The sequence below is a fragment of the Penicillium soppii genome (assembly GCF_028829465.1).
Source record: "Penicillium soppii strain IBT 18220 chromosome Unknown utg000007l, whole genome shotgun sequence".
NCBI classification, from domain to species: Eukaryota; Fungi; Ascomycota; class Eurotiomycetes; order Eurotiales; family Aspergillaceae; genus Penicillium; species Penicillium soppii.
In genome coordinates, this window is record NW_026643237.1 from 2251660 (window position 1) to 2265528 (window position 13869).

General features: G+C 47.0%; 5 protein-coding genes across 5 annotated transcripts; 3 read left to right on the forward strand and 2 right to left on the reverse strand.

Moving 5' to 3' along the window:
* Positions 1–324: 324 nt before the first annotated feature.
* N7529_010115 (LSB5 family protein) lies at positions 325–1788 on the forward strand (the record flags this gene model as incomplete). Its single annotated transcript, XM_057245642.1, has 3 exons — positions 325–339; positions 402–553; positions 606–1788. The coding sequence occupies 3 exons, from the start codon at positions 325–327 to the stop codon at positions 1786–1788; spliced, it is 1350 nt and encodes a 449-aa protein (XP_057093905.1).
* A 469-nt stretch (positions 1789–2257) lies between these two features.
* N7529_010116 (uncharacterized protein) lies at positions 2258–2949 on the forward strand (the record flags this gene model as incomplete). Its single annotated transcript, XM_057245643.1, has 2 exons — positions 2258–2542; positions 2623–2949. 2 exons carry the CDS (start codon positions 2258–2260, stop codon positions 2947–2949), a joined length of 612 nt encoding a protein of 203 aa, XP_057093906.1.
* A 26-nt stretch (positions 2950–2975) lies between these two features.
* On the reverse strand, positions 2976–4355 carry N7529_010117 (uncharacterized protein; the record flags this gene model as incomplete). Its single annotated transcript, XM_057245644.1, has 1 exon — positions 2976–4355. One exon carries the CDS (start codon positions 4353–4355, stop codon positions 2976–2978), a length of 1380 nt encoding a protein of 459 aa, XP_057093907.1.
* Positions 4356–6174: 1819 nt separating this feature from the next.
* N7529_010118 (uncharacterized protein) lies at positions 6175–7992 on the forward strand (the record flags this gene model as incomplete). Its single annotated transcript, XM_057245645.1, has 1 exon — positions 6175–7992. One exon carries the CDS (start codon positions 6175–6177, stop codon positions 7990–7992), a length of 1818 nt encoding a protein of 605 aa, XP_057093908.1.
* A 2208-nt stretch (positions 7993–10200) lies between these two features.
* Positions 10201–12009, reverse strand: N7529_010119 (uncharacterized protein; the record flags this gene model as incomplete). Its single annotated transcript, XM_057245646.1, has 1 exon — positions 10201–12009. The coding sequence occupies one exon, from the start codon at positions 12007–12009 to the stop codon at positions 10201–10203; it is 1809 nt and encodes a 602-aa protein (XP_057093909.1).
* Positions 12010–13869: the final 1860 nt, after the last annotated feature.

Below are 13869 nucleotides of genomic sequence, written 5' to 3' on the forward strand. Positions count from 1 at the left end.
GATAGCCTCCGACGTCACCGACATTAACACGTGAAGGTATAGCTAGCACTTCGAAATCTTTGCGCTGCATTTTGGGCTGATCATGTTTTTGAGTCATAGCAAATCAAATCAGTTCACAGAAAATACCCATTCCCTACCCGATCATCACCGAACGTTTGTGTAAATAGCGCTGTGCGGGGTTATCTATACCGACATCGCAACGTGGGGTGACTGTGGACTTTTGGATATCAGGGGCATTTTGGATACCTTGTACCGTGTCGCTACTACCGCTACTCAAACCAATTCTTCTACTATCGCTCTAGAGGATATATTTATTTTGCCAGCATGTTTGAATCTTCCGTAAGTCATTTCGGTGAATAGCATGCGCTTTACCACGCCGACTCTGACATGGCGCTGCATAGAAACCTTATTCGGCAGTGACCGTACAGATCGAGGTCCTCACAAGTGAGCAATATGAAGTCGAAGACTCCAGCGGTATCGTCGATCTGGTGGAAGTAGTTCGCATCCAGGCCACCGGTCCAACGGAAGCGAGCCGGGCTTTGCGCAAGAAGCTGTGAGTTTGTAGTGCACGGGGTGAGGGTCCAATCTAATATCTATATATATAGAAAATACGGCAATCTCCACCGACAACTGCGTGCGCTCACTATCCTCGATTTCTTGGTTCAGAATGCCGGAGAACGCTTCTTGCGCGATTTCGCCGATGAAGCGCTTCTCGAACGACTCCGTATCGCAGCTACCGACTCCGTCTCCGATCCCCTCGTGAAACAGAAATGCCAACAGATTTTCGGACAATGGGCCACAACATTCAAAGATACCCCAGGCATGGCAAGAGTCACAGCGCTCTATAAGCAAGTTCCAAAGCGGAAGCAACCTGCAACCCAAGCCAAAGCCAAAGTCTTGCGTGAGGGGTCAACCTCCAATCGGAATGAGCCTCCAATGGGTCACGTTGTTTCTGTGTCTGCGGGTTCTGGGCCATCCACCGTGTTGACCAGCCCGAAAGAGAAATCCAAGTCGAGAAAAGGCAAGAAAGACAAGAAATTCGGACTGAGCAGCAGCGAGAAATTCGACATGGAGAAAGAGCGCCCACATATCTTACAAACACTTGCCAAATCTTCTGTGGCGAGTACCAACCTGCTGAACGCCCTGAAATTGGTCAATCGTGAGACGCACCGAGTGAGCGAGGATGCGGAATGCATTCACCGATTCGATACTTGTAAGGACCTTCGTCACCTAATTCTCCGTTACATCCAATGCATCGAAACCGAGGAGTTCCTGGGGGGTCTCATTCATGCAAACGATGAGCTGGTGGCCGCATTGATGGCCTTCGAGGTGCTGGACAAGAGCGTGGACTATGACAGTGACAGTGAGGATGATATATTGGAGGGTAATTGGAAGCAGAGACATGCATCTGGACTCCACGACGAGGATGCGGTGAATGATGGCCTTGTTGGGCTTAACATCAATCCTCCTCAGCCGCCACGACCCTCTCGTCCTGACAGTCTACCTCTTGCATCTTCATCCCAACATTCTCGTCAAATATTTGAGAGTGAGAGTGAGTCAGAGGAGGAGGAGGATGATGACAATCCCTTTGGAGACCGAAATGCTATTAAGACGCCTGGTATTGAGAAAACCGGATACAGTTGGTATGTCGTTTTCCTTTCCTCGCCTGGAACATCATTAACACATATACAGGAAAGAGGTTTGACGCATGATATTGGGATATTGGGATATGGAATTCACTGGTCGTACTGTCTTTGCGTCTTTTTGTTACTTTTGGCATGTCCTTGATTTTTGTGCTTGATCGGTATACCCAAGGTCATTGGTTATCATGTTGCTGGGATGCACATTCATTTTTACCATTGGTGTCTTGGATGCATGTATTGTTACTTTGATTGGACAGTCCGGGCATTCTTGCTGCTCATCGCATCGCTTCATATATATATACTGGTGTAGCTGGTCACACATAGGTTGTAATATGAACGACTTTTAAGGCAGCTAACTATCAATGACGAGTGCGTGGCCATTATTGGCTCTGATTGCACCAAAAAAATTTGATTCAATAAAATGTCAATGTCGGGTTGTTGAAACCCACTACTTTGTTGTTACAAAACCTGGTCAAATCCCCTAGATACACATGCCCTTAGTACCAAGCACGGACGGATACCGCCAGGTGGGGGTTTCAAACAACATTTGTACATCAACTCAACACCTTTCTCAACCTACAAACCCAATCAAACAATTTACTCATATGGACAGAATGGCTGTATCTGAAATTGCCTTCATCCACCTGAAATCCCAGGACCTCTCACCCTCCACCAAAGAAACCTTACTAGAAGCCCAGAAAGCACAAACAGAGTATTCAAAACACCAAGTCCGATTCCTGCATCAAATCGAAGACCCATCTTTCTATTACCTGCTAGGCGGATGGGAATCCGTCGAGAAACACATGCACGAGTGGATCCCATCTGAGACGAACCAGAAGCTGCTTGAACGGCTAGGCCAGGACTTGGATGTCAGCTGGATGTTTCATTTAGATTTGGATGTGAGTTTTGCGAAATTTCAATCTATATAGGGTATATTGGAATGATTGCCTTATGTAACCAAGCTAACAGCATAAACTAGCCATCCACATCCAGAATCCCTCTTGATGCACCAGTTCTTGGTATAAGTAGGTATTTCGTTGAGGCAAGCAAGAAGAACGAATTCGACGTTGCCTACAAGGCTAGTGAGAGTTACTTGGGTGCTGCCACGGCACCATTTTCTTACTGCGGTGCATGGCGCATTGATAAGGAGGGCGAAGATGAGGAGTTTGTGATTTTCAGTGGATGGAATGAAGTACAGGATCACTTCGACTTTGCTGTGTCCGAGGGCCCCAAAGATTTTGGGAAGATTAGAGAGCTTACGATGGGGGCGGAGATCAAGCATGTTCGTCTTCAGAAGTGGGAGTAATTTGTGGTTTGTGTTGCGTTAACGATTTATTTTTTGAGTGCTTTCTCAAGGGGGTGTGGTCCGTTTAGTATAAATTCGACCAATGCTTTCCTGCCATCAAGTTTGAGTGGTGCTTCTGTGTGCATTGCGCCGAGAACGTTTTTGGTCTTGATTGGCAAACCCAGAGACTTGGCTTGTTGTTCTAGTTGACCTGGGACGTAGGATGGGATGACTTCGTCTTTCTCGGCAGAAAGGAGAAGGATGGGTGGAATGTAATGACATTTTGTTTTTGTCGCTTCCAGTGTAGAGAATTGTCCTTGTGGTGGACTGTTTCTTTCCAAAACTACGTTCTGGTCTCTCCACGTGGCCATTTGCCTCATACTCGCCTTGATGTCCCAAGTATTCCAGGAAAAAGGCCAAAGATATCGATACGGCAGCCATTTTTGCGGATACAGACTGATGAGCATGTCTTTGATACTTGAGGTTGGCGCCTCTAATATCAGCCTGGAAACGGGGGCCAGGGATTGGTCATCTTTTGAATCGTCTGATAGCTGCTCTTGATATCGTCGAGCTATGTATGTAGGCACTGCTGAGCTTGCAACCGCGGCACCTAGGCTATGACCCCACACGACTATTTCAAGATCGGTCTGTGGGCTTCCATACGTTTCTGACACCCATTTCAAGCATGACTGGGCGTCCATCTCGAGGCCGGATTGGGTCGCGTGGCCAGACGACGTCCAGTAGCCCCGGTATGAAAGAGCTACAATAGTATATTCAGTGTACTGAACCCCCAGAGGACCGTCCGGAGATGATTTTGATGTTTCACAGATTGCGTGTAGGACCTGAGAGAGGAGAGGCAGTCGCATAGGCGTTGATCCACCATTCCCTTGAAAATAGCAGATAACAACAGACCTCTTCGATTTTGATTTTGAATTAGGCACTCCTTGGTTCTGATATCTGAGGACATCGTGGTTTGGCAGAGTCTTGGTGTCTTTATTGCGGACCGTGGCTGGAATGCGACCCTCACAAATAGCCAACTTGGTCCCATCTAGACTGCGAATCTGCTTTTCTTCCCATTTCACCGGTCTACACTCGGCCTCATAGTCGGAAATGACCTCGGACCGTGTAAATGGTGGTAGCCAAGTGAGATAGAGAAGCTTGTTCTGCATGACGATGATCCAAAAGCATTTCCATGTCCAAAGGCCCACCAGGAGTCCAATGAACATCAACGGTGGCACAAAGAAAGCGGGAATAGCTTCCGTTACTAGACCGCGTGTCTTTGGATTTGTTCGCGTATGTTGAGCGATGCTTGTCCTTTTGCGTGTGTTACTCTGTATGCCATTTTGCGTGAAAGATCTTCGGGGCGGGCATGCGACTCCGTTTAACGAACCGCGCAGCACGCGTCGGAAGATCCAGCTTCCCAACATCAATTGTGTAAGCGCTGATTTCGCGATTTACCTCCTGTGGCAGCTTCTCTGGCTCTCATGAAGGTTGGAGGAGTGGAGCGTTACTCAGCACTGGGCCGGCCCGCGTCCAATTTTATTCTCCTTCTCCTTGAACCTTTGGACCCAAATCCGAAGAACGGTCAATACATTTTCTCAGCATCATTGTTTTTGTCTGACTATCTGGGTATGAATATTTCTTTCCCGAATCTCGAATCTGACTCAAACTAAATCCTCAGTATCCTGTTGGCTGCCATATCTATGTTGATATCTGTCGCATAGGAAAAACGCCGGTTTCGTGACCGCTAGGCCAAAAAGGCGCTCATCTACTTAGCTAGGCTTAAGTACGGTGTATTTGTGCGTATTCTTGCTTTGACAATATCAATTAACCCGATCTACCTCAATTTACATAATGCTGCTAGGCGGGAATTGGTGTCAGAGCCAGCCCGAAGGATGATACCACAAATCCGCCAATAACAAAGGAACTAGCGGGCGTTAAGCCCATATAACTTGCTCAGAATGAGCAGGAAAATGCTGAAAATCTATCAAAATGCCCTGTTTTATTTTGAGATTGTGCTTTTGATAACTCTCCTTGTAGTTTACCTATGTGAAAAGGATCTTTCCACTATATCTACCCAGGTACCAGAAGCACTTTTGGTTAATCGCTAAAAAGCGTCTGCAATATATCATATCCCTATGGAAAGCATAAAAAATTGTTAACTCACGAGTTAATGGACGACTATCTATGCTACTGCTGTTATCTTTATTAGCCAGCATCGGCCTAGCGAAAGCTTTTGGCTTTCTGGATCTCCTCCTAAGAAGCTATGATTCGTGCCTAAATTCATACACAAGCTGTAGCAATACAAATATTCCGGATGATATCTGCTCTCCTTCAGGCTCAACCTGTATCAGTTTGGACAACGCCAGTTCTGTTGTATGCTGTCCCGCAGAGTTAGATTGTGACTGTTTATTCCCGATTATATGTGATCTACAGACAGCAGCAGAAAGTCAACCTCTACCCGAAGGCCGTACTTAGATTAACTCAGTAGCGATAGGCTCGCTAGATGTGGCAATGAATGCTGCTAATTTGGCTATAACTGTCAAGCGAACAGTACATGTGCTTTGGATAAAGCAGCTGCCGCAAAAGCAATCGCCTCCGTATTCAGCTCCTTCTTCACCACATCATCATCAACATCAACAAAAACAACAGCTATGACCCTAAGGCGAGAGAAGGATTGAGTCTGAAAGAAAAGTGCATAAAAAAAGGATGGGATTTGGTTAGTAAGTCTCGAAGGGTAGCAGGCTTAGATTCGTGATCAGAGAGTCTATAGTTACGCTGTTTTGAATTCCCTTGATGATGCCGTAGTAGTCTTGCTATCCGCCCGCTCTTTCTACCTACAAATTTATACTCGCGCACGATCTACCTGCTCTCTTTCTGTCTGCATCAACAGTCCTTCTCCTCTGGATTTCAGTTACTCGCGCGAGCTACCTGCTCTCTATCTGTCTACGTCTATAGTCCGTCCACTCTTGCGTTCGAAATCGACAACTTGTACTCGCGTACTCCTCTGCCTCGTCTACATTCCGTCTCCTCTGGAGTTCGGAATCGACAGCCTATACTCGCGTTCCTCTATATCGTCTACAGTCCGTCTCCCTTGGAGTTCGGCATTTCATTAAGTCACTTTTCCATTAGTAAGTGGCCCATACCATGGTAACCTTAGCGCCAACCTTCTAAGGTTGGGATTAAAACCACATGACTCATTGATTTCAACTTGACAGATATCACAGTCCCCAGTCTACCTACATTATGGCCTCGTCAGTGCAGAAAGAGCCTCTTGTCAAGGGAGGTCATAGACGATTCCCAGACAAGCTGCCTTCAACATTCACGTCCTCGACAATGCCCTGTATCTATGAAAACACCATCATCCTCGCCGCTACCCACCCATCCATCACCAGCGCAAACCAAACCAAAGACGGATGGTTCATCTCAGATTTCTACGCATTTAACTATCTCCTGAAAGGCCAGGGTCAGGAACAGAAGTGGCTCACAGCAGCCGACCCAGAGAAGCTGGTGCAGAAATATGGACCCTACTTACATGGTAACCCATACGAGGAGCGCAAAACCTGCCTGGATCGTGAAATGCTTGACCGGAACCAACTGACCCCTGTTACTGTGGTTCATTCAAGTGAAATGATCAGAGAATTCCTTGACGAGGCGAAGCGGGCATCGGAGTTGGCTAAAAGGACCCAGGCGCCACTCCTCCTTCTGGTCTTCTGCCACGGACTCCCGAATCACCACCTCTGCCTAGATGATGGTAATAAGTCAAAGGGTCTGAGTATCGTTCGTTTGAAAGCCTTCCTTGAGCCAGGTGCCCGTATTACCCTGGTTACCACCGCTTGCTACTCTGGAGGGTGGGCCACTACCCCCGAGCTAAATACTACTACTATGGCGGCTGCCGGTGTCAAGGATGATCCATATGAAGGCCAATCTGATGCCTGGGGTCCATCACAAAGTATCGGCCGCGCCTGTGGTTCGATATTCGCGAGTACTATATTCCAAACGCTATCTAGCGTTACAAGTCCCATGCTAGATACTCGCCAGTCTAGCCAATCGAGTCACCAAGAGTCCCTCCAGCCAGATCAGCCGACTGGTCAGCAAACGCTTACCTATAATTCATTCTGCCAGTCAGTGTTGGATACATGCCAAAACAAGGTTACACGATTGAGCGAATACCAGCACTTCACGTTCAGTGCTCAGGATGATGCGTGGGATTTCTCGTGGACAGGAAGGACTGGAATACCTCTATCTTACTTTGAAGACCGGTGGAAAGCACTGAAATCCCACCCTTATACAGGACCAGAGGATATGCGTGCACTTAGGAACACAGACCCTCAAAACCCCATATTCGCTATAAGGGACCCAAACCAAACAGGTGGGGGTCAAAGTGGAGAGGATCAGAACATCATTGAGACTATGACCGCTCATATCGCTCGTGGGAGAACTAAAGAAATGGCCAGGATATTTCATAGCACCTGTCCAGGGGACTGGACTAAAGGAGATCAGGTGGCCTTGAGTTGTACTCTTTTCTGTTTCTATCAGCTGGACCAGCAACCTGAGTGCGCGGGTATGATTCAGTCGGTTATTCGTTTCCGGTGGGAGGCGGCACTCCTCGCAGACTTGATTGTTGAGATGTTTGTACTTCCAGTCCCAAGGCAGGAGATCTGTATCATGTGGGATTGGCATTTTTGGTTGAATGAATATCAGCAAAAGACCTCCACTTCGAGGTCTGAAGTCATGGAACGCTGGTCAACCATATCCATGGCACTCGAAGATTCTTTCAACTTTCCCTGCCTGGAGCAACAGGGCCCGCGCTTCCGCCGGCCAATGTACTACGTGATAGCAGCTTTGATAGAGGCTGAGAAGCCCGAGGATGAGACTACCGCTATCATTGATGCTATCAGAGAGCTCCTGAAAGACGCCCAGGCCTTCCAGAATCATCGCGTTTATGAAAACACAGAGGTCCAGCGCACAGGACGCGAATGGCTGAAGTCTATAGGTCGACGAGCGCGCAAGTCTCTTTCTCCACGTAGAAGGGCGAGCACGACAGAATCTGTGTCTTGCTGATGAAATACATCCTCCTTTTACATTCTAGAAACGATGAAAGACTGAAGCAACAGCTGTTGTGAAAAAAACATTCGGGATGCGTGAAGAAGAGAGAAAATATCGGGATTCGGACCCTGGCGTCTGTCGCTATGTATCAATAGCTACCTAACAGACAACTTTGGCTTTTGCTTCCTTGTCGGCCTATCTTTATGGAGTTCTATTTATCAATTCAATCAACAATTCAATCAACAATTCAATCTTTACACAAAGGAATTTTCGCCACATAACACAGCATCTTCTAAATAAACGGTCGGTGCGGACTGGCTGTCGGGCGCTACTTGCTTCTCAATTGGAAATTGGACACTAGATCAATACCTACAGCCCGCGACTAAAAGAACGTTTAAGCCTATCCTTCTCTAACCATAGACAGTACCGCGTATTACAGTAGTTCCGGAGATTAGTGTCATCGCCTACACTCTTTCATTCTGCTCGAACCCTAATATCAAGGCCCACTAGACTGTATTGGGGCTCGAGCATTTAAGCAGCCTCTGAGGATAGGTAGCTGTGACGACTACCTAGGTGCCACCGTGAGTTAGAAAATATTAGTAGGCTTTCGGGTCTAACAAATGTTTCCCCGGGCCATTGCGGAATTCAAATCCTGAGTCTAAAGATGATGGTATAATCGATGCTTTACCACGTCCTACGGGTAATACCTACAATGTAGGTATGGATCTATATAGGTAGTACCCAGGTAGTAGTCTTATAATGGATTTTAGAGAATTTTTGAAAGTGTTTGAGCTGATTCTGCGATTTATCGCCGGTGGCAGCTTCTATGGATCTCATGGAGGTTGGAGGGGTGGACCTTGACTCCGCACTAAGGGCCGGCCCGTGTCCATTTTTGTTTTCGTTCTTCTCCTTGGCCCTTTGAACCCAAATACGAAGAACAGTCTATACATTCTCTTGGCATCATGGTTTTAGTCTGGCTATCTGGGTATGAATATATCTTTTCCGAACTCTGACTCGAACTAATTCCTCAGTATCCTGTTGGCTGCCATATCTCTCATTCTCCAAATCCGCCGACTCTATCAAACAAAAAGTCCAGCGAATATTTCCTTCATCTATCTACTCTTCAGCGTCTTCAGCGCCACGGAGCAATTGCATATGGCCTATTTCTTTTTTCTACGAAATAAGAAAGCTGCATCAGCTGTTTCGCAGAAAGCGCTAGTGACTAGCCTGATCCAGACGTCTGAAGGCTGGCTAGACCTCTTCCAAGTGACGGCAGTATGGATGGCAATGTCTTTCGTCCTATAAGCAAATTAGACTTCCGGACACCCTGTTCAACATGAAACCGAAGCTGACTATCAAAACCAGATACATAGGGGGCATATACTATACCTCTAGTCCGCTCAAGCAAAAGCTGCTATTGATATCTCTCAGTCTATTCGGTGCGGTGAAGGCAACACTTCCTTTGTTCAAGGGTAAGCCTACTCGATCTATGGGTGGAACCTGGAACGAAGTACTGCATCTTACGCTCTTCATGAACCCGGCAGTCGTTTATGCCATTTTCCATGGTGTAATGCCTATAAGGGATGAGCCAGTGAAGCCACATTCCATGTCTATTTGGAGCCTCGTGGGAATCGCTACTCAAACTACATTTCATATCAGGATCGGCCTTTCCTGGTATCATCTAGCTCCGAGACCGCCGCTTCGCTGGTTCATCTCGACCCCATGGTCTGGAATTTGGTACTGGTATAATTTTATTGGGTGGGGATATGTGAAAAATGCTGCTTTTGCATTTATCCAAGGACGATTTCTTTGGGTTGCACTGAAAGAGAGAAGAAGGATTCTGACCGGTGAGCCCAAGGAAAAATATTTGCTTGGGGCTCAGTGAGACATTTCCAGTCGTGAGCATTTTCTTAATCTAAGATTGGAGCATTCGAGATGTGGACATGGTATAACATTCACTCCAGAAAGATATGTAAAGAGTACAGATTCAATTTGAATACACCCGAAGAGATATGTTCTCCTGAAGGCTTCCAAAACAAGTAAGAAGCCTTGACGCGCAATGTAAGTGACAGCGCGAATATTCAAATGGGTATCATGGTCGTCATCGTCTGGAGTCGTGATATAGAAAAGAACAACAAAAAAACAATCGCAAGAGTCGAGAGATATAAATGCAGGTTTCATGTCAGAAATCAAACCAAACCCCGGATGTAGCCGTGCAAGTATTTATAGAATTTTGGGTCTCATCCACTCGCTCGTGCCAACTCCAAGGTTCAGCCCATTCCGTTCCCACCATCGCCGAACACGACCTTCAGCGCCAGAAGACGGATCAGCGTCTTCAAGCGCTTCCTCGATATCACAGGTCTTGAACTCAACCCGCATGCCGCAGGTTTTCCACCACTGCAAGACCTGGTCGTGGCCGTTCTTTGTTGGGCCAACCAGAACCTGGTTATCAAAGATCATTTTGGGGCCTTTGAGTTTGTACCAGAATTCAAGCACATGTACGTGGCCATGCGTGCTCGCGATGCGGGCCACGTTCTCGGCATGACTATACGGGATCCCTGAAGCATCCCACCAAGCAAGGGAAGCGGTGCGGCCCGATTGGGCGGCCAAAAGAACAGACTTGCCTACCTTAAGGGGCAAGGGGTTGTTCAATGGGGCATTGGCAGAGGCTTGTTTCCACCAGTCGAGCACAGCGACTCGGCCTTCTGCACTGGCTGCTTCGAGTGCTCGCTCGCTGTATCGTAGGGGAAGACCAGAATGTAGCCACCAGTCTAGCACGTCGATGAATCCCGCTCGGGATGCACCGTCCATAGCGTCTGTCTTGTACTCTTTGTTGGGCAGGGCAGGAGCATCGCGCCACCAAGTCAGAACGTTAGGGTTGCCGTAGATTGCAGATGCGCGGTAGGGAATATTTGTGAGTCTGGAGGTTGTCCAAAGAAGGTCCAGGTGGTTTTCGGTGAGATATGACAAGATATCGGTTCGTGAGAATTTGACGATGAGATGGCAGGAAAGGTCAGAAAGGGGTTTCCAACGAGGTAGGGCGTCAATGAGCTTTTTGATGGCAGCAAAGGATCCTCGAAGGATGGTATATTCGAGTGTAGCTGGCGTAGACATTTTCGGTAGATGGCTCTGCCATTCTTGAGGGACGGGGAGATTCACGGGGATTCCCACTGCTTTCGCTGTTTCCCAGTCTCCGAGTTGGTGTTCGAAGATCTCGAGCCAAATCTCAAGGGGTAAAAAATCGGCACTGTCTGCGGGTTTCATTTGCGTTGAAGAACGGGCAGCACTGCCAGACGCTGGAGTTGGGTATCTGGATTTGGATATGGGTTTAGTTGAGGCTGCGGAGCCTTGGGGACCTGCCCCAGTCAACAAAGAAGCTTCCCATGGCGGCAATAGTAACGTATTTTCCAGAGCCTCGTGTAGCTCTTTCAGGCCATCCCATGGCAGAATTGTCAGCTCCTCGGGGCCATTTGACTTCCAAAGCACGGGCTTGACAATCCGAATCCAAGGCCAAAACCGGCCAATCTCGTCGAGTTGTCGGGTGCTCAGCGGGTGATCCCATTCCGATACTGTCATTCCTGGAATAAGAATCACAGGCTTCTTCGAGACCCATCCACGAAGCAGCGCTAGAGTCAATGTGTTCGTCAGGCCTGCCAGCATCGCCCCAAGAGTTCCTGCGTCGATAGGCGCAATTAAAAGCATGTCGGCCCATTCGCACAGCTCTGCCGTCTTTGCCTTGAGCCACTTCCGTGCCCCGGTTTTCTTATCAAACGTTTGACTGTCAACCGTGTCCATGTAGTGCGGGATCTTGTTCGTTCCCGTGAGTAAAGCGGAAGGTTCGTCGGTGATTAATCGCAATTCGATGAAAGGGTTTTGAACGAGAGAGGGAAGAACGGTATCGGCGAATGCGCTATCGGTTGACAGTAGCAAGCGCCGGCGGGGTTGCGACTGTGCATGTTGAGTCGTCTGGTCGGAGGTCACCCGATAAGGTTTTCGAATCACCGCATTCTTGCAATCGCCATCCACCTCCATCTCACTTTGCCGCGTTTTTGAAATTATAGTGTTTTTGGTAGCTGGAGCAGATGAATAAGACCAAGAACTGACTGCCATGCGTCAAAAAACAAGCGTGCTGAGAAAGTCGAACAGGCAAGAGAGCAGTCGCAGAAAATGTAGATACAGGTGAGAGAGATAAAAGTTCGAGTCGAGCTTGATTCCGCTCAAGACGATAAAACGAGATGAATTTGGCGCACTGTACCTGAAGAGTCGAGGGATATTCAACCAACTGTGGTCTGATCGGAAGAAAATCATGCAACCCCAAAATTGTCTTTGGGACCGATCGTTCCAAGCGGTGAAGTTCTACCGTCGTGGACCCGTCGCCACGTCGCCACTCCGTTTGAGCTGCCGAGCTGCGGCCCTCCACAGACGATGCCGAGATCCTTCAAGGGAAGAACCACCAATGGCAGGAAGTTAAAACATCAATTTGAGAGTCTCTTGTAGGCGGTTAGAGACGGGCCGTGCATGACGCTCCGTTTGATTGGCAGAGGGAATGTACTTTTTTTCTTTTTCATGCCCAGAGGGCGGTCAGTGCCTGAGATCATCGTCTCCTCTTAGTGCAGCTCCACCTTGAGTGAGATGTGTGATGTGTTTTATGTGTTTTCTCAAACCTCATACATTGCAAGATATACCTCAAGAGACATTGATGTCTGATAGTGCCGATCGCAATCTAAAAAGTAGGCGTCTGTATTGGACCGCTCTCATTGTCACTCCAACATGCCACACTTAAAGCAGAAGGGAGCACTAGATTCTTTCGCGACTTCATAAAAATGACAAGTACGACGATAGCCGCCTAAAGCTTATAACTATCTACGTTACAATTTCTATACTTTTATATATATGTCCCAGATAAAACATATTTAAAAAAGACAAGAGCTATATTTAGTGAAACATAGTGTAACTTAAGGCGGCTATTGTGTATATAACGCATACATGATAAAATTGATAAAATTCTATATCCGCTCCTTGAAGATCACAAAGAAAATGATGATAGAATGGATGGACTATTGAAACTACCAAGAGGAGCGTACCGTATTGACGAAAAGTCAATCCTACAATTTTGGCTTACAAAAAAGTTCAAGGTTAGAGGCGAGTTTAAGACTACGGAAGGATCAAAAATTACTTTTGATGAGATATGATGAGATTGTTCTGCCCCTACGGCATGAGTTTCAAGAGAAGATAGCTCCAGGCAAGAATGCATTCAAAGTATATGATTAAGAAAACGCTTCTTATATCTAAGTAGGTTTACAATAGTCCTAATCAACTAGTTAACCTACCGGTACTCCTTAAGACTATAAATAATGACATCGGTGATGAACTCAATCATACGTACGACATATAAAAGACGTGTGAATTTCTAATAGAAGATATAGGGTTTTACCAATGTAGGTGTTTCAACCAATGAAAAGATTAATTCTACACATAAGCTAAAAGTATAACAGTAGAAGAGCATAAAGCTATGTGAATAAATGCGTGAAAACAACCAATGAGAGACCGGAAATGCTAGGTCAAATTGAGTAACGAGATTCGCATATATTAATGACCCAACCAGTGAGTGGCATCTGGACTTGAGAACTTCGTCTGCTGTCTCGGGTTTCGTACACAATTGACTCCCAACATAGGCGTTAAACAGGATGATATTTGTTGCTTAAAGATGTTCCTCAATACATCCCCGTTGACTGGGTTGGTTCTTACCATGCTAGAGATCGATATAACCATCCATGAGAGGATAAATATGTTGTACATAGCTGCAAGGGTGAGTTCATCGACTCTCCCGGCACTCCTCGCCTAAAGGTGGGGGCTCGGATTTGGCACGGCCCGCGCAGGCGGTCATCAAAA